General features: G+C 41.3%; 1 protein-coding gene across 4 annotated transcripts in view; it reads right to left on the reverse strand.

Annotated features, from left to right (window-relative positions):
* LOC109899980 (myocardin-related transcription factor A) overlaps positions 1–20,841 on the reverse strand; it is a 63,584-nt gene that overhangs the window by 33,644 nt on the left and 9,099 nt on the right. For 3 of the 4 annotated variants that reach the window (XM_020495663.2, XM_020495665.2, XM_020495664.2), the window contains exon 3: positions 12,061–12,246. In XM_020495663.2, coding sequence (XP_020351252.1) covers positions 12,061–12,184 — 124 coding nt within the window. In that variant the 5' untranslated portion in view covers positions 12,185–12,246. Of the gene's footprint in view, positions 1–2,265; positions 2,539–12,060; positions 12,247–20,841 lie in introns of those variants that run through there. The other variant, XM_020495666.2, reaches the window with a different exon arrangement.

The raw sequence follows: 20,841 nt of genomic DNA on the forward strand, positions 1-20,841 counted from the left end.
CTTTCCACGGCGAGGACAGGTGTCTGTAGTATGGCCAGCTTGCACTCGCGGAATCCCCGCAAAAAGAAAAATGGAACACAAGCTTGCAGTCCCAGCCGTAAAGGATAAGCGTGTCGTGGAATCCTTAGCAACAAATCTTTAGTTCGAATTAAATTCGATTTAATTCAAATGTTTTAATATAAACAACAAATCGAGTGTAGACAGTTCAATGTTCTGTTGCACGCTCTGATGACGTATATCAGTGTGCCAAGCTTGTACCGTCTTACCCCCCCAAAGAAATTAACTTTATGTCCTGAATAATAAGCATTATGTTTGGGGCAAATCCAACATAACACAGAGTACCACTCTTTATATTTTCAAGCATGGTGATGGCTGCATCATGTTATGGGTATGCTTGTCATTGGCAAGGACTAGGGAGTATTTTAAGGATACAAATAAACGGAATAGCGCTAAGTACAGGTAAAATCCTAAAGGAAACCCTGGTTCAGTCTGCTTTCCGACAGACACTGGGAGACAGATTCACCTTTCAGCAGGACAACAACCTAAAACAAAATAAACACTGGAATTGTTTACCAAGAAGACATTGCATGTTCCTGAGTGGCCTAGTTACAGTTTTGACTTAAATCTGCTTGAAAATCTATGGATGACAGAAACAGTGGTGTGTCTCACCTGCATTAGCTAAGCCGAGACCCCTCTAGGACCTCTTTCCTCAACCCTTTCCTGCTCTCCTCTCTTTGTTTCATCCCTTCTCTCCTCTCCTCCTCCTATCCCTGCCAGGCTGCTGGCACTCTTCCCTCCAAATTACATAAACTCAATCACACAGCTCCTCCACAGCCTACCACTGCTATAAATCTTCACAGCCTCCAGGCTGCCGCCGATCACAGAGTTCCCACACGGAGAGCAAAGTGAGAGGGGGACAGAATGTGGGAGAGGGACATCTCTAGGGTACTTTCCAAGTTTCCATACAACGTGTGTTTTTGTGTACATTTATGTAATTATGTAGCCTGAAGCCTACAAATAATAACGTCCCTTTTCACATGGATGACATAAATGGAATGCCCTAACCGCAGGTGGGCTCTAAAAATTGATATCCCCAAATAAATGTTGTTCCTCTAACCATGAAAACCCCCTAGGCTTGCACTGCACAGGGAGAAGAAGTGTTAAACGGACAGAATATTTTCTGAAAGAACTCTATGACTATTCCCCCCATTCTCTCCAAGCTCTAGAAGTTTAGACCCCTGAGCCACATCTTTAGTCATGCGTTAACATACCCCACCTTGCTCTGTTGCCATGTGTGACAGACAGGACGAGACTGACGACCTGCCCTGCCAGACTGTCCAGACAGTCCCAGTCAATCACACCCTAAACAACCCTGGAGCTAGCATGCTTAACATGACAAACCCTGAGCTGGGCTGGGCTCCACAACACCCAGGAGCCAGCCAGTCAGACAACCTCTTTGGGGGTTGCAGGTCTAGCTCATCTGTGCTCTGCAGTCCCAACCCAAATTTCACAACAGTCAGAAAAGCTGGGACATGGATCAGTTTCCCAGATCTATCCTGCGGAAGAGGACAGTCATAGCCAGGCCAGCTGCTTTCAATGAAGTGCTGTTGTCTCAGAGAGCAGTCAAATCCATCATCCCCACTGACTTGCCCATCCACATGTCCATCCATCCCAGCCCAGCTCAACCCACCCCAGCCCCCCTCTTAGCGGGGAAGCCCCTCCAGGGCACCCCAGCTCCGGGCTCCCCTGCCACAACTGGGCTTCTTTTACAGCGTGATCTTTCTTCTTTCAACCAGGTAGGATAGTTGTCAGGTTACTTTACCACAGAAAACACCAGAGCATACAGGAACACATGGCAGAATTGCATTCATTCATTTACTTCGTCACCGTTCCCACAGAAGAAGGAATAAATGTGATGGAAATCTAATGGAAATACATGTTCTCATTTTATATTTGCGTCAAATGATGGTGTAAAACCAAAATAATGCTGTCTGGCTACGGCAGTGTGATTCAGTGTGATTACAGTTATTTTCCTCTGTTCAATTGGCCTACAGAGCGGCTGTGAAACTTGACAGAGGAATAAATACTTCACACAATGGAGGACCTGGCCATTAACATATAACACTCCGTTAAAGTTAAACTGCCACTATGACACGCGCGCACACACACACACACACACACACACACACACACACACACACAGTGACAAAACCCACAACAAAAAGCTGATATAAACAAATACTCAGCAAAGAGCGAGATCTTTACCTGACTGTATAGCCATGTCCCTCTTCACTAGAAGGATTAAGTACAACCTCCCTTAAATTTTAGCGATCCATACGCCAAAGAGAACATCAGGAAAGAGAGGCTGCCGGCAGTCGCGTTTCCAAAAACAAAAAAGTTTGATGCCGCCCTTCTCTGTAGCAGGATTTCTACACAAGATCCACAAACACAGCGTCTTCTAAACACTGGCTGCACCCAACCCTAGCCTGCTGTGCCTGTCTGCGAGTGTGTGGACACCCTGACAGAAAGGGTGTGTGTAGGCCTGTGTGTGAGGCAGTGAGATTTTCTATCTTATTGCTCCTTGGATTCAATCCAAGTCCAGCCCTGAGTTCTTAACCTCTCTCTCTCCTACTTTTTTTTCTTTAAAAAGGCAGGCTTGCAGGCAGAATGTGACTCACTGCTGTTGTTGCTCAGGCAGAAAACAAGGGAAAACACTGGTGCTTGCCAATCTGATCTTCATCACAGGTCCCCTTTCGGCCTCTCAAGCATTAACACTTCTCCCCTCCAGTCTCTAGCGGTTTTCCTATCTCCCCCTCTTTCCTTCCCTCTACAGAGTTATGCAATTCTGCATATTTTGATTGACTCCTTTTCATTCCCCACTCCTCCTCCTCCTAGCCGCCTCCTCTTTCAAACCCCCTACGCCTCCAAGTTCTAGATGATCTCAAAAGGCATTATTACACCCTGATTCTCCCACTCTCTCCATTAGGGCTGACCCCATTTAGTCAACTGGTCGTCAGGCTATTGGTCGACCGAGTTTTCTTTAGATGAGCAGTCACATTTTTATGGTGCACAAGACACCTGTCTGATTCGCGCCTATTAGCAAAAAAATAAAACAAAAATTCTCACCTTTATTTAGCCAGGTAGGCTAGTTGAGAACAAGTTCTCATTTACAACTAAGCCCTGGCCAAGATAAAGCACAGCAGTTCGACACATACAACAACACTGAGTGACACATGGAATAAACAAACATACAGTCAATAATACAGTAGAAAAAATAAAAATCTATATACAGTGAGTGCAAATGAGGTAAGATAATAAATAGGCCATGGTGGCGAAGTAATTACAATATAGCAATTAGACACTGGAATGGTAGATGTGTAGAAGATGAATGTGCAAATAGATATACTGGGGTGCAAAGGAACAAGATAAATAAATAAATACAGTATGGGGATGAGGTAGTTGGATGGGCTATGTACAGGTGCAGTGCTCTGTGAGCTGCACTGACAGCTGATGCTTAAAGCTAGTGAGGGAGATATGGGTCTCCAGCTTCAGTGATTTTTGTAGTTCGTTCCAGTCATTGGCTGCAGAGAAGTGGAAGGAAATGCGGCCAAAGTAGAAATTGGCTTTGGGGGTGACCAGTGAGATATACCTGCTGGAGCGTGTGCTACTGGTGGGTGCTGCTATGGTGACCAGTGAGCTGAGCTAAGGCGGGGCTTTTCCTAGCAGAGACTTGTAGATGAACTGGAGCCAGTTGGTTTGGTGACGAGTATGAAGCGCTGGCCAGCCAACGAGAGCGTACAGGTTGCAGTGGTGGGTAATATATGGGGCTTTGGTGACAAAACAGATGGCACTGTGATAGACTGCATCCAATTTGTTGAGTAGAGTGTTGGAGGCTATTTTATAGATGACATCGCCGAAGTCGAGGATCGGTAGGATGGTCAGTTTTACTAGAGTATGTTTGGCAGCATGAGTGAAGGAGGCTTTGTTGCGAAATAGGAAGCCAATTCTAGATTTAATTTTGGATTAGAGATGCTTAATGTGAGTATGAAAGGAGAGTTTACAGTCTAGCCAGACACGTAGGTATTTGTAGTTGTCCACATATTCTAAGTCAGAACCGTCCAGAGTAGTCATGCTGGACGAGCGGGCAGGTGCAGGTAGGCAACAATGCGGTGGAGGCAGCAGCAGCAGAGACGAGGAAACAGCCCTTGCCTTAGCTTAATTGCCTAAGAAAATGAGGAAACCAACTTAATTAGGTCTATAATCAATAACCTAACTGTTAAAATGTGCCTGGCTTTAAAAATCATCGATATACAGTGCATTCGGAAACTATTCAGACCCATTCCCATTTTATTACGTTACAAACTTGTTCTAAAATGGATTAAAAACAATTTCCTCAATCTACACACAATACAAAATAATGACAAAGTGAAAACAGGTCTTTAGACATTTTAGCAAATTTATAAAACAGAAATACAGTGCATTCGGAAAGTATTCATACCCCTTGACTTTCTCCACATTTTGTTAGGTTACAGACGTATTCTAAAATGGATTAAATAAATAAAAATCCTCAATCTACACACAATAACCCATAATGACAAAGCAAAAACAGGTTTTTAGAAATGTTGGCAAATGTATAAAAATAATAATTTAAAAACACATTTTATATAAGTATTCAGACCCTTTGCTATGAGACTCGAAATTGATCCATGAGATGTTTTTACAACTTGATTGGAGTCCACCTGCGGTAAAGTCAATTGATTGACATGGTTTGGAAAGGCACACACCTGTCTATCTATATAAAGGTCCCACAGTTGACAGTGCATGTCAGACCAAAAACCAAGCCATGAGGTCGAAGGAATTTCCGTAAAGCTCCGAGACTGGATTGTGTCCAGGCACAGATCTGGGGAAGGGTACCAAAAAATGTCTGCAGCATTGAAGGTCCCCAAGAACACAGTGACCTCCATAATTCTTACATGGAAGAAGTTTGGAACCACCAAGACTCTTCCTAGAGCTGGCCGCCCGGCCAAACTGAGCAATCAGGGGAGAAGGGCCTTGGTCAGGGAGGTGACCAAGAACCCAATGGTCATTTTCACAGAGCTCTAGAGTTCCTCTGTGGAGATGGGAGAACCTTCCATGAGGCCAACCATCTCGGCAGCACTCCACCAAATCAGGCCTTTATGGTAGAGTGGCCAGACAGAAGCCACTCCTCAGTAAAAAGGCACATGTCAGCCAGGTTGGAGTTTGCCAAAAGACACCTAAAGGACTCAGACCATTAAAAACAAGATTCTCTGGTCTGATGAAACCAAGATTTAACTCTATGGCCTGAATCCCAAGCGTCACATCTGGAAGAAACCTGGCACCATCCCTACGTGAAGCATGTTGGTGGCAGCATCATGCTGAGGGGATGTTTTTCAGCGGCAGGGACTGGGAGAATAGTCAGGATTGAGGCAAAGGTGAACGGAGCAACGTACAAAGAGATCCTTGATGAAACCCTGCTCCAGAGTGCTCAGGACCTCAGACTGGGGTGAAGGTTCACCTTCCAACAGGACATCAACCCTAAGCACACAGCCAAAACAACGCAGCAGTGGCTTCAGGACAAGTCTCTGAATATCCTTGAGTGGCCCTGCCAGAGCCCGGACTTGAACCCGATCGAACATCTCTGTAGACCTAAAAATAGCTGTCCAGCTCCTCATCCAACCTGACTGAGCTTGAGAGAATCTGCAGAGAAGAATGGGAGAAACTTCCCAAATACAGGTGTGTCAAGCTCGTAGCGTCATCCCCAAGAAGACTCGAGGCTGTAATCGCTGCCAAAGGTGCTTCAAGAAAGTACTAAGGGTCTGAATACTTATGTAAATGTGATTCGTTTTTTTAATATACATTTATACATTTGTAAAAATGCATTAAAAAAACGTTTTGCTTTTTGTGTAGAATGATGGAAAAAATTATTTAATCCATTTTAGAATAAGGCTGTAATGTAATAAAATGTGGAACAAATCAAGGGTCTGAATACTTTGAATACACTGTATATATATACAGAAATAAGTCAGAGCGTGCTTCCGTTTCCTGTTTGATTAATGGCCTACTGATTCGGTGAGCAGCAAGCCTCATGCAACGGCAAAATATTGGCTAAAGCAATTTCAGATTCAGCTGTAATAAAGGAGTTAACATTTTTTGGGTTAGAACAGACTGGTTTTACTTATTTGGTGTTGTTTACACTGTTCCAAACAAGCAGATAAATAATATTGTAATCTAACAGCACCCGTTTGTCACACATAATATGCACGCATCTCTCGCTCCTATGCCCTTCTCCTTCTGATTATTATTATTATTACAATTATTATTATGATCATCATTATAAAAATAAGTAATGTCGTTATCATTAGTAGGCTTTGTATAAGTAGCCTTGTATAACCACCATCGAGCTGTAGACCTAAGCGTGTGTCCTATTCAGTCTTAACACCGTAACTTAAAATATATAAGCTTTTGTATCAATCATTCATTCTTTCATGCCATCACACAGCATATGAGACATTCATGCTCTGAAATGCAATCAAGCATTTTAGTTCAAATTAAATAACAAAGGGAACTTTAAAAATGTGTCTAAACAATAAATAAACTGCAATTCACAAATGCGTGCAACTGTTTTTAGTCTGCTGTAATAAAGGCATATATACACATATATATATATATATATATATATATATATATATATATATATAAAATTGTTAGAACAGACTACACTTATTTAGTGTTGTCTACACTGTTCGAAATAGTCCGAAAAAAATTATAATATTGTAATCTACAGCAACTTTTTGGCACAATACAATACTCAAGCAACCCTTTCCCTCCTGAGCAACCAGTAAACATTCGCCCATTTCGAGTTTATTTTTCACGTCCTCCGCATCCGTTTTGCTGTCCCATGTTACTATGTTCGGAGTTTGTACATAACCAATTTATTGATGTGATTATGATAGGCTATAGGCCCTATTGTCGCATGTATGCGATTCTTACATGTTTCACGTAAAGAGAGCAAGGGTTGAGGGAATAGATCTTTTCAGTGAGAAAGAAGTAAAAAAACTAAATGGCTGAAATGATGTTGCTACTTCAGCATGGACAGCGCAATAAACACTTGTTGAGCTGTGGTGCCTTTTCGCTGCAGTAGGGAGGAAAGTGAGACAACGTTCGCCAGTCCCACAGGCACTAGCTGTCATTTTTTTATTTTTTTAAACATAGGGTGACCATCGGGCTTTTCCGTCATTTGTGTGTCTTAATGATTTCATCAAATGATGTGCTTAAAGCATCAAACAAGCTCAATGCATATGTAGTTGATTTTATTCAAATATATTCTGTCTATATATGGAAAAAATAAGGTTAGACATTTAGACCAATCAAACAACGGACCAGCCCTACTCTCCATTATTACACCCTGTTCTCCCTACTCTCTGTTATTACACCATTCTCCCCATTACTACACCCTGTTCTCCCTACTCTCTGTTATTACACCATTCTCCCATACTCTCCATTATTACACCCCGTTCTCCCACTCTCTCCACCAAGTTCTAGTACATTAGAAATAGGGATGCAAATGTTGGTACATTTTGCTGCCAACTAACTGACCCTCCTTAACCGGTCAACAAATAGTAAAATGTGACCAACATAAAAAAATATCTGTATATAATGACGAAATGCTTATGTTTCCGCCCTAACAATGGGAGTGAAGACAGTTTACGCCCAAAATAAGCCCATAGAAACCTATTGGGATTCTTTTGGAGATATTTGCCTCTTCCACTGCATGCATACTAAGACAGGACATTTTTCATTAAGAGCTTAAAAGAAACATGCAACAATAGCAAGCATATCGTCTTACAGTGACAAGGCTAAAGCAGAGTGAGCAACACCTGTAATAAAGCCATTAATAAAGTATTTTTCAAACGTGCCAAAACGCAATTCACTGAAAAACACTGTTCTAAACAAAGCACCTAACGCGAGCAGAAAACAAGCTATCACCTGTCTCCTTCAGGGCCATCCTATCAAAAAGAAAAGTGTTAAAGTAAAGCAACATTTGCTCTTTTCTTTCAGTCTTTCCTCCTTTGCCTCTCTGACATCTAGGCCCACACACAGTGTGCCGAGTGCTAAGCCCACACAAAACGTAAATATTTACAACAATAAATCTTCCTCAGCCCTCCTCTCCTCTATAAAGCAAAGTACTACGTTTTTGATTTAAACAGGGAGTCACATTGAGATTAAAAATCTATTTTACAATAAAAACGGAATAATAAAACACACATACAACACAAGTCAAAAGAGTGTGCAAAGCTGTCATCAAGGCAAAGGGTGGCTACTTTGAAGAATCTCAAATATATTTAACAGTTTTTTGGTTACTACATGATTCCATATTGTTATTTCATTTTGTTGATGTCGTCTCTATTATTCTACAATGTAGATCATAAAATTTAAAAAAAACTTGAATAGTAGGTGTCTCCAAACTTTTCACTGGTACTGTATATGTGTATAGAACAATGTAATTCAGCACACAATAACAATAGCAATTACATTCAACTACATAGAGGTCCTCAATCAATCATTTAAACTGCCTGAGTGGCACCAGCACATGTAACTGCAGTGAACTGTGTTCCACAAATTGGGGGCAAAAAACCCAAAATGAAGATATTCCCAGATCTGTGGAGACTGAAGGGATGTCTAGTAGAGGAATGGACAATTAATTAGGGCCGATTTCAAGTTTTCATAACAATCGGAAATGGGGAATTTTGAACACCGATTTTGCAGATATATATTTTTTTACACCTTTTTAAAATCTTTATTTAACTAGGCAAGTCAGTTAAGACCACATTCTTATTTTCAATGACAGCCTAGGAACGGTGGGTTAACTGCCTTGTTCAGGGGCAGAACGACAGATTTTTAGGGACCTTGTCAGCTCGGGGATCCAATCTTGCAACCTTACAGTTAACTCGTCCAACGCTCTAACACCTGCCTCACGAGGAGCCTGCCTGTTATGCGAATGCAGTAAGAAGCCAAGGTAAGTTGCTAGCTAGCATTAAACTTAATCAATCATAATCACTAGTTATAACTACACATGGTTGATGATATTACTAGTTTATCTAGCGTGTCCTGCGTTGCATATAATCAATGCAATGCGCATTCGCAAAAAAGGACCGTCGTTGCTCCAACATGTACCTAACCATAAACACCAATGCCTTTCTTAAAATCAATACACAGAAGTATATATTTTTAAACCTGCATATTTTGCTAAAAGAAATCCAGATTAGCAGGCGAAATATTAACTAGGTGAAATTGTGTTTCAAACGTCACTCGCTCTGAGACTTGGAGTAGTTGTTCCCCTTGCTCTGCATGGGTAACGCTGCTTCGAGGGTGGCTGTTGTCATTGTTTTCCTGGTTCGAGCCCAGGTCGGAGCGAGGAGAGGTAAGGAAGCTATACTGTTACACTGGCAATACTAAAGTGCCTATAAGAATATCCAAAGGTATATGAAATACAAATGGTATAGAGATGAATAGTCCTATAATTCCTATAATAACTTCAACCTAAAACTTCTTACCTGCGAATATTGAAGACTTATGTTAAAAGGAACCACCAGTTTTCATATGTTCTCATGTTCTGAGCAAGGAACTTAAACGTTAGCTTTCTTACATGGCACATATTGCACTTTTACTTTCTTCTCCAACACTTTGTTTTTGCATTATTAAAACAAAATTGAACATGTTTCATTATTTATTTCAGGCCAACTTGATTTTTTTGATGTATTATGTTAAGTTAAAATAAGTGTTCATTCAGTATTGTTGTAATTGTCATTATTACAAATATATATATATATATATATATATATATATATATAAACAAATTTAAATCGTCCAATTAATCGGCATCGCCTTTTTTGTCCTCCAATAATCGGTATCGGCGTCGAAAAATCATAATCGGTCGACCTCTAATCTCTAGTGTTATCCATTCATGAGAACGGGTTTGGTAACTTATGATTCTTAACTTAATAAAGTTAAATATGAAGGGAGTTTCTGTAAGATTGATTGTAAATACATAAATAGAGAAAGCAGCTCTCTTTTTAAAGACAGAGGTACATCTCAGATTTTTATACAGACTCCAATGAGTCCTAAAATTGTCCCCTGTGATAAAACACATTGCTGAATGGTAGACTGTGTTTCAAAACAGAGGTTGCCACATGCATGTAAACAATATCACCAAAATTCAATACAGGGAGAAGCGTTGTTTGAATAATCTCTCACCTATTTTCAATACTGAGGCATGATTTATTTCTATATAAACAAAAACTATCTTGGATATTAGCTTCTTAGTCAGATGTTCTATATGCGTTACAAAGTATAACTTCAAAGTATTCAATCCAGACACCCAGGTACTTAAATTGAGAAACAAGCTCAATTTGGGCTCAATATATAGAGCAAATATGCAGGTCCTCAGGGTCAACATTTCATGACCTTGAGAACAGCATGAGCTTGGTTTTACACGTGGAATGAGAGATTGCAAAACTCTACTTGGAAGAGAGAGCGCACCAACCTCATAGCTGCCGTATACAGGACATCAAGATTGTCAGACTAGATTGGAGGTTGCATCCCAAATGTTGTGTACTACTTTTGACCAGGGCCCATAAAGTAAATAAGGTTTCATTGATGTGGTGGGTCAAAACTGCCGTTCAGAGAGCAATAAGATGGTAGACTAGATCGATCTAATGGACTGATAGCCTCGCTAACATTCCTCTGTCTCTTCCACCATGTTGTCAAATAAGAGACTGGGAAGGTCCTGCTACAACATGTCTGCAACTAGCAGCCAGCCAGCATGCCCTGTAGGAAGAGTTATTAGCCCAGGTAGGGATTAAAATGGGGAGTGGTGCCCTAGGGCTGAGGGGGGTAAACTCTAAACCTCAAACTTCTAGCATTGTAAATCACTTTGCAGGGCGTCTATCCATCCTGGCCTTCACTGAGACTCCCATCTGGTTCTTAAGCAAATCTTGTTAAGCAAACTTATTTTAACTTAGACCATTTTACTCCCCTTACAATCTAGGGACCTAGTCACAATAACAACAGTAGCAGATAACGAATCAAATGCAGCTACTCCATCATCATGAACACTACCAGTCTCAGTATCAGCAATGAGCTAATCTCCATCTCTCTAAACCCTCTCCTGTGGAGATGTAAGCTGTCCACTGGTACATGGCTGGGAGAGATGTAGAGAAACACCTCATACTGAACTTCTGCTTTTCATGAACAGTTTTTTCCCACCTCAACACTTACAAGTAACTGACAAAACAAAGGGAAAAAGTAAATGAGGGTTACGACATATACTGAAAGCAGGTGCATCCATACAGGTGTGGTTCAGGAATTAATTAAGCAATTAACGTCCCATCATGCTTAGGGTCATGTAAGAAAATGCCCAGTTGCCCATTATTATGGCAACCATGGCTAGAAGAAGAGAACTCAGTGACTTTGAAAGAGGAGTCTCAAAAGGTACATAGGGGGTTTAAAGGGTGTGTGTGTCAGTCACCAAATCTCAACCCAATTGAAAACTTATGGGAGAATCTGGAGCAGCGCCTGACATTTTCCACCACCACAAAACACCAATTTATGTAATTTCTCATGGAACAATGGTTTTGCATCCCTCCGATAGAGTACCAGACACTTGTAGAATCTATTCCAAAGCGCATTGAAGCTGTTATGGCGGCTTGTGATGGCCCAACTTTTTGTTGATGTTTCCTTTATTTTGGCAGTTAACTGTATGTAATCTGTTCCTTGTACATATGCAAATGTACTGGTGTGTTTACATTGAAAAGTGACATTTTCTTTCCCCCCCTCTGAATGGAAATGTAATTAATGGAAATTTAAACGGAAGGGCAGTGCATTGCATAGTTCAACACATAGGGCAGTGAACTAAGGAAAATTAAGGAATAATTTCTCAATTTATTTGATGGTGTGCTTGATACGGTATGTCTGATAGTTGATGAAAGAAGAGAATTGTATAGGGGAATAGGGAACGTTTTCCCTGGGACACCAACTCACCATTCTTCCTGTCCCGCACAGGCATGTCGTTGGAGGCGGGCTGCAGAGTCATCTCCTGAAGCTCATTAGTCACTGCTTCGCTCCGCGGGCTAGGTGCGGAGCCGGGTGCTACAGCAACAACCATGATGCCGGTATTTGGCTCCTTCCCATCCTGTGGCTCCAGCGTTGCCAGGGTGACAGAGAGACCTGTGAGAAATAAAACAACATTTAAAAGGAGGTTGGTTAGGTTTGTAAATGGTCCTACGCAGAAAATATCATTTCAACGAGGTGGGGAACTCTGGTCCAAGAAACTGCACGGTATGCAGGCTTTTGTTCCACCTCAGCACCAGAATACTTGATTAAGCTTATCAGCTTTTTTTTCACCTTTATTTAACCAGGTAGGCCAGTTGAGAACAAGTTCACATTTACAACTGCGATCTGGCCAAGATAAAGGAAAGCAGTAGGACAAAAACAACAACACAAATGACAAGAGTTACACGTGGAATAAACAAACATACAGTCAATAACACAATAGAACAAGTCTAAATACAGTGTGTGCAAATGGCGAGAGGTAAGGAAATAAAGAGGCAATACTAGCAAAGTAATTACAACTTAGCAAATGAACATCAGAGTGATAGATGTGCAAGTAGAAATACTGGTGTGCAAATGAGCAAAAAAGTAAATAAAAACAATATGGGGATGAGGTAGGTAGATTGGATGGGCTATTTACAGCTGCAGCGATCGGTAAGCTGCTCAGATAGCTGATGCTTAAAGTTAGTGAGGGAGATAAGTCTCCAACTTCAGTGATTTTTGCAATTCGTTCCAGTCATTGGCAGCAGAGAACTGGAAGGAAAGGCAGAAAAAGGAGGAGGTGTTGGCTTTGGGGATGACCAGTGAAATATACCTGCTGGAGCGCGTGCTACGGGTGGGTGTTGTTATGGTGACCCGTGAGCTGAGATAAGGCGGAGCTTTACCTAGGAAAGACTTATAGATGACCTGGAGCCAGTGGGTCTGGCAACGAATATGTAGCGAGGGCCAGCTGACGAAAGCATACAGGTCACAGTGGTGGGTAGTATAGGTAGACCGATTAATCAGAAGATTTCAAGTTTTCATAACAATCGGAAATCAGTATTTATGGACACCGATTTGACCAATGTTTTATTTTTTACACTATAATTTAATCTTTATTTAACTAGGCAAGCCAGTTAAGAACACATTCTTATTTTCAATGACGGCCTAGGAACGGTGGGTTAACTGCCTTGTTCAGGGGAAGAACGACAGATTTTTACCTTGTCAGCTCGGGGGATTCAATCTTGCAACCTAACAGTTAACTAGTCCAACGCTCTAACCACCTGCCTCTCATTGCACTCCACGAGGAGACTGCCTGTTACGTGAATGCAGAAAGCCAAGGTAAGTTGCTAGCTAGAATTAAACTTATCTTATAAAAACAATCAAACAATCATAATCACTAGTTAAACTAGTAATATTATCAACCATGTGTAGTTATCTAGCGTGTCCTGCGTTGCATATAATCGATGCGGTGTGTATCATTGCTCCAATGTATACCTAGCCATAAACATCAATCCCTTTCTTAAAATCAATACAAAGAAGTATATATTTTTAAACCTGCATATTTAGCTAAAAGAAATCCAGGTTAGCAGGCAATATTAACTAGGTGAAATTGTGTCAATTCTCTTGCTTTCATTGCACGCAGAGTCAGTGTATATGCAACAGTTTGGGCCGCCTAATTTGCCAGAATTTTACGTAATTATGACATAACATTGAAGGTTGTGCAATGTAACAGGAATATTTAGACTTATGGATGCCACCCTTATGGATGCCACCCGTTAAATAAAATACGGAACGGTTCTGTATTTCACTGAAAGAATATAAGTCCTGTTTTCGAGATGATAGTTTCCGGATTTGACTATATTAATGACGGAAGGCTCGTATTTCTGTGTGTTATCATGTTATAACTAAGTTTATGATTTGATAGAGCAGTCTTACTGAGTGATGGTAGGCAGCAGCAGGCTCGTAAGCATTCATTCAAACAGCACTTTCCTGCGTTTGCCAGCAGCTGTTTATGACTTCAAGCCTATCAACTCCCGAGATTAGGCTCGTGTAACCGATGTGAAATGGCTAGCTAGTTAGCGGGGTGCGTGCTAATAGCGTTTCAAACGTCACTTGCTCTGAGACTTGGAGTGGTGGTTCCCCTTGCTCTGCAAGGGCCGTGGCTTTTGTGGAGAGATGGGTAACGCTGCTTCGAGGGTGGCTGTTGTTGTTGTGTTCTTGGTTCGAGCCCAGGTAGGAGGAGCGAGGAGAGGGACGGAAGCTATACTGTTACACTGGCAATACTAAAGTACCTATAAGAACATCCAAAAGGTATATGAAATACAAATGGCATAGAGAGAAATAGTCCTATAATTCCTATAATAACTACAACCTAAAACTTCTTACCTGGGAATATTGAAGACTCATGTTAAAAAGGAACCACCAGCTTTCATATGTTCTGAGCAAGGAACTTAAACGTTAGCTTTCTTACATGGCACATATTGCACTTTTACTTTCTTCTCCAACACTTCGTTTTTGCATTATTTAACTTCTTGGATATAGGGGGCGCTATTTAAATTTTTGGATGAAAAACGTTCCCGTTTTAAACAAGATATTTTGTCACGAAAAGATGCTCAACTATGCATTTAATTGACAACTTTGGAAAGAAAACACTGACGTTTCCAAAACTGCAAAGATATTGTCTGTGAGTGCCACAGAACTAATGTTACAGGCGAAACCCAGATAAAAGTCAAATCAGGAAGTGCCGCATTTTTTGAAACCGCCTCATGCCAATGACTCCTTATATGGCTGTGAATGGGCCACGATTGAGCTTAGGCTTTCTGTCGCTTCCCCAAGGTGTCGACAGCATTGTGACGTATTTGTAGGCATATCATTGGAAGATTGACCATAAGAGACTACATCTACCAGATGGTCGCTTGGTGTCCTCCGTTGCAATTATTGCGTAATCTCCAGCTGCAGTATTTTTCCGTTTGCTTCTGATGAGAAACCAACTGTCACGACTGATATATTATCGAATAGATATGTGAAAAACACCTTGAGGATTGATTCTAAACAACGTTTGCCATGTTTCTGTCGATATTATGGAGCTAATTTGGAAAAAAGTTTGGCGTTGTAGTGACTGCATTTTCCGGTCTTTTTCTTAGCCAAACATGATATACAAAACGGAGCTATTTCGCCAACACAAATGATCTTTTTGGAAAAAACTTTACATTTGGTATCTAACTGAGAGTCTCGTCATTGAAATCATCCGAAGTTCTTCAAAGGTAAATTATTTTATTTGAAAGCTTTTCTTGTTTTTGTGAAAATGTTGCCTGCTGAATGCTAGGCTTAATGCTATGCTAGGCTATCAATACTCTTACACAAATGCTTGTGTAGATTTGGTTGAAAAGCATATTTTGAAAATCTGAGATGACAGTGTTGTTAACAAAAGGCTAAGCTTGTGTTTGAATATATTTATTTCATTTCATTTGCGATTTTCATGAATAGGAAACGTTGCGTTATGGTTATGATTACGCTCCCGGATACGGGATTGCTCGTCGCTAGAGGTTAAACAAAATTTAACATGTTTCATTATTTATTTCAGGCTAAATTGATTTTATTGATGTATTATATTAAGTTAAAATAAGTGTTCATTCAGTATTTTTGTAATTATCATTATTACAAATACATTATTATTATTATTATTATTATTATTTTTTAAATAGTCCGATTATTCGGTAATCGGCTTTTTTAAAAGTCCCCCAAAAATCGGCATCGGCGTTGAAAAATCTTAATCGGTCGACCTCTAGTGGGTAGTATATGGGGCTTTGGTGACAAAACAGATGGCACTGTGGTAGACTACATCCAATTTGTTGAGTAGAGTGTTGGAGGCCATCTTGTAAATTACATCGCGAAGTCAAGGATCGGTAGGATAGTCAGATTTACGAGGGTATGTTTGGCAGCATGAGTGAAGGAGGCTTTGTTGCGAAATAGGAAGCCGATTCTAGATTTAATTTTGGATTGGAGATGCTTATTATGAGTCTGGAAGGAGAGTTTACAGTCTAGCCAGACACCTAGGTATTTGTAGATGTCCACATTTTATTAGTCAGAACCGTCCAAACTAGTGATGCTTGTCGGGCGGGTGGGTATGGGCAGTGATCAGTTAAGGAGCACGTATTTCGTTTTACTAGTGTTTAAGAGCAGTTGGAGGCCACGGAAGGAGTGTTGTATGGCATTGAAGCTCGTCTGGAGGGTTGTTAACAGTGTCCAAAGAAGGGCCATATGTATACAGAATGGTGTTGTCTGCATAGAGGTGGATCAGGGAACCACCCGCAGCAAGAGCAACATTATTGATGTATAGAGAGAAGAGAGTCGGCCCGAGAATTGAACACTGTGGCACCCCATAGACTGCCAGAGGTCCGGACAACAGGCCCTCCGATTTGACACACTGAACTCTATCTGAGAAGTAGTTGGTGAACCAGGCGAGGCAGTCATTTGAGAAACCAAGGCTGTTGAGTCTGCCGATAAGAATACGGTGATTGACAGAGTCAAACGCCTTGGCCAGGTCGATGAAGACAGCTGCACAGTACTGTCTTTTATCGATGGCGGTTATGATATCGTTTAGCTTAATATTGGATTTAGTTTTACGAGGTGTGTATTTAACCTGGGGTAGGACTAAAATCTGTGGCTGTCCAAGACCAATTTTGCCCACCCTCCCCCATCATGACCAGATCTGTAAAGACTTTGGCGGAGGGTTAGGGTCGATAGGAGAGTAAGCTACATCTATCTGTTACTCAGGGCTGAGAGGTAGAACCCAGAACACTTATGCAATTATGGAATTCTCAGACACAGAAAGAACACCCAACTTAAGAATGCATGGCTGCAGGCTAAGGATTATAAAGTCAACCATCATGAGGAATTAGCATCTTGCATTTCCCTTGACCTCTGACACTTGTTGAAGTTATGGTTGACTTCAGCGCAGTCTTTATCATTTAGGCACGTTCCCCTATTGCAGTGGTTCCCAAACTTTTTATAGTCCCGTACCCCTTCAAACATTCAACCTCCAGCTGCGTACCCCCTCTAGCACCAGCGTCAGCGCACTCTCAAATGTTTTTTTTACATCATTGTAAGCCTGCCACACACACACACATATATTAAGTATAAGAATTAGTGTGAGTTTGTCACAACCCGGTTTGTGGGAAGTTACAATGAGCTCTTATAGGACCAGGGCACAAATAATAGTAATCCATAATTTTGTTCTTTATTTAACCATCTTACATATAAAACCTTTTTTGTTCATAGAAAATTGTGAATACCTCACCACAGGTTAATGAGAAGGGTGTGCTTGAAAGGAAGCACATAACTCTGCAATGTTGGGCTGTATTGGAGAGAGTCTCAGTCTTAAATCATTTTCCACTCTCACATAGGTACGTGGTTGCAAAGGGCATCAGTGTCTTAACAGCGAGATTTGCAAACGCAGGATCCAGAAATCTGGCAGTGGCTTCTGATTAAATAACATTTTCACAGAACCGCTTGTTGCAATTTCGATGAGGCTCTCTTGTTCAGATATTGGTAAGTGTACTGGAGGCAGGGCATGAAAGGGATAACGAATCCAGTTGTTTGTGTCATCCGTTTCAGGAAAGTACCTGCGTAATTGCGCACCCAACACACTCAGGTGCTTCGCTATATCACATTTTACATTGTCCGTAAGCTAGAGTTCATTTGCACACAAAAAAAATCATACAATGATGAAAAGACCTGTGTGTTGTCCTTGTTAATGCAGACAGAGAAGAGCTCTAACTTCTTAATCATAGCCTCAATTTTGTTCCGCACGTTGAATATAGTTGCGGAGAGTCGCAGTAATTCTAGATTCAGATCATTCAGGCGAGAAAAAACATCACCCAGATAGGCCAGTTGTGTGAGAAACTTGTCATCAAGTAAGCGGTCATACAAGTGAAAATGCTCAGTAAAGAAAACATTAAGCTCTTCTCTCAATAAGAAGAAAACATGTCAATACTTTGCCCCTTGATAACCAGCGCACTTCTGTATGTTGTAAAAGCGTTACATGGTCGCTGCCCATATCATTGTATAGTACAGAAAATACACGAGAGTTCAGGAGTCTTGCTTAAACAAAGTTAACCCTTTTCACTGTAGTGTCCAAAACATCTTTCAAGCTGTCAGGCATTCCCTTGGCAGCAAAAGCCTCTCGGTGGATGCTGCAGTGTACACAAGTGGTGTCGGGAGCACCTGCTCGCATGCGCTATCATGGCTTTTGCGCCATCAGTACAGATACCGAACCATCTTAACCACTAAAGTCCATTTGATGTAGAAAGCTGTCCAGTAATTAAAAAATATCCTCTCCTGTTGTCCTGGTTTCCAGAAGAGGATATCTTCCTTAATTGACCACCCATAAACATAACAGACATGTGTCAGGTCCGCCACGTCTGTTGAGTTATCCAGCTGTTACGCATAGAATTCACTGGCATGTATGCGAAGCAGTAATTGTTTCAAAACATCTCCTGCCATGTCACTGATGCATTGTGAAACAGTGTGTTTGATGAAGAAATTGTCTGTATATTTTTTGGGGACATTTGCCCCCAGCATTGTCCCAGCCATATCTGCGGCAGCAGGAAGAATTAAGTCCTGCACATAAGTATGGGGCTTGCCTGTCCTAGCCACTCGGGAGCTCACCATGTAATACGCTTCTAGCCCCTTCTTATTAATGGTATCCGTTGCTTATATACATGTCTTACTACTCGAAAATCGTCTTAATTCTCGCTCAAAAATATCCTGTGGCTTATTTTTCAAATTGGCATGTTTTGTTTCTAAATGTCTTCGCAAGAGTGAAGGTTTCATTGAGTTGTGAGATAGTACTTTCACACAAACACACTGTGGTTGAGGAAAGGCACTACTCCCAATGTAAGTGAACCACAAATCAATGCAGTTCATATTTGTGCCTCTTCGATGGTCCAACGTCCCCGTCTGTTGTTCAGTGCTTTGCCGGGTAAGGGGGCAGGAGCTCTTTGGCTGCATCAGATTCACAACTGTCAGTGTCCATACTAGCTGGGCTAACAACAAATGTAGAAATACTGATGCTAGCATTGGATGTGCTCGTGGAAGCAGAACAACTTGTGTCGTCGACAGGTGCAGGTGTAGTACTGCTGGTAGAAACAGTACTACCAGTAGAGCTGGTATGTGTCTCTATGGACGCGGGCCTTACGGTTTTAAAACATTGAGTGATGTTCGAGCAAACGGAATGAGCAGCAGCTACGTTTGGCTACATACGGACCGTTAGTGGAATTCCCGGGAGAGAGTAACGGTTAATGTGAACGGATGTTAATTATTTGACTAGGCTACATGTATTTGACATTGTGTTATTTCACGCAATACTAGATGGTTTTATTTTGGCAGTGAAACGAGGCTACTCAGGCAAGAAAAAGATTTACCCAAATGTATAGCCCCGAACGAAAATGTAAATGGTCTGTTAGAAAATGTCAAGGTGAATCACATTTTTATTTGGCGTATCCCCGACGGCATTGGGCGTAGTTTGGGAATACCTGCCCTTTAGGGTCGTTGGACCTCAAAAAGCACAAGAGAGGATTTACACCCCCCATCTCAGCTTTTGACAAAAAAAGTTGTAGTTACAAACAGATAAGATTAGGATTCCTTAAACATTTTGTTCAATTATTTAATCTGAGAAATTAAGCTAATTTATTGTGCCAAAATTGGCCATTTTAATTTATAGGATTCATATAATATGAAATAAATATAGTACAGAACATCTGATTTGGACTATAATTCTTCCTAACAATAAGACATGAGGAATCCAGTAAAATTATCAAAAGCCACCCTCAATCCCACCCGAACAACCAGTATCAGTTCTCTATGTCTGACAAGCAGGGTGGAGCTGCGGCATGGCATATTGCTTCTTCCTTCTATGTGATGTGAAGGCCTACCCCGGGCCAAACCCTAACGACGGTGGGCCATTGGTAGTTGCCCTATGGAACTCCCAAATACGTCTGGTTGTGATACAGGCTGGAATCGAACCAGGGTCTGTAGTGACACCTCTTGCGCTGAGCTGCAGTGCCTTAGACCCCTGCGCAACTCAGGAGCCCCGCGTGGATCAAAAAATTATCTTCTCAACTTGGGTTAAAAATAAATAAATACAAAAATAAACAATAGCTTTTGCTCATGACAAAATAAATTGAGTGGTCATCCTCACAATTCAAGCCAGTCCTCCATTAAAGCAACGCAGTTAGTCATGGGTTGCTGAATTGACATGGAATGACTAAAGCAGCGGCGCACTAAACTAAACATTTGTTTTTAAATTTTTCAGTGGAAAAGCGCTTTCAAGATCAGAAAGACATGTTACAACATCAGACCCCCCTTACCTCTGCTGAAGAAAATCTGAGCAGAAACACTGACCTCTGAATGGTTTACATAAAGACAAAATGATAACACTGCAGGGTCGATTCTGTTTGTTTTCATGAGTGTGTTTTCTACCCATGGACTGCAGCAAGAAATGCCACTAGAACAAAGCAGGCCTAGCCTGTCAATGAGATTGTGTTGTCTGAGGATCTCTCCCTCCCTCCCTCTCACTCACACACACTTACTCATTTTCACTCTCTCCATCTCTGTGTTAACCTCAGGTTATTGCTGAGATGTTTTTTTGAGGGGGGTTGTCTTGCTCAACCAGTGCTCAACCTACTATCCGTCTCAGTCTCCCTCAATGCCCCTCTCCCCATGTCTGTC

Source organism: Oncorhynchus kisutch, linkage group LG11 (genome assembly GCF_002021735.2).
Source record: "Oncorhynchus kisutch isolate 150728-3 linkage group LG11, Okis_V2, whole genome shotgun sequence".
NCBI lineage: Eukaryota > Metazoa > Chordata > Actinopteri > Salmoniformes > Salmonidae > Oncorhynchus > Oncorhynchus kisutch.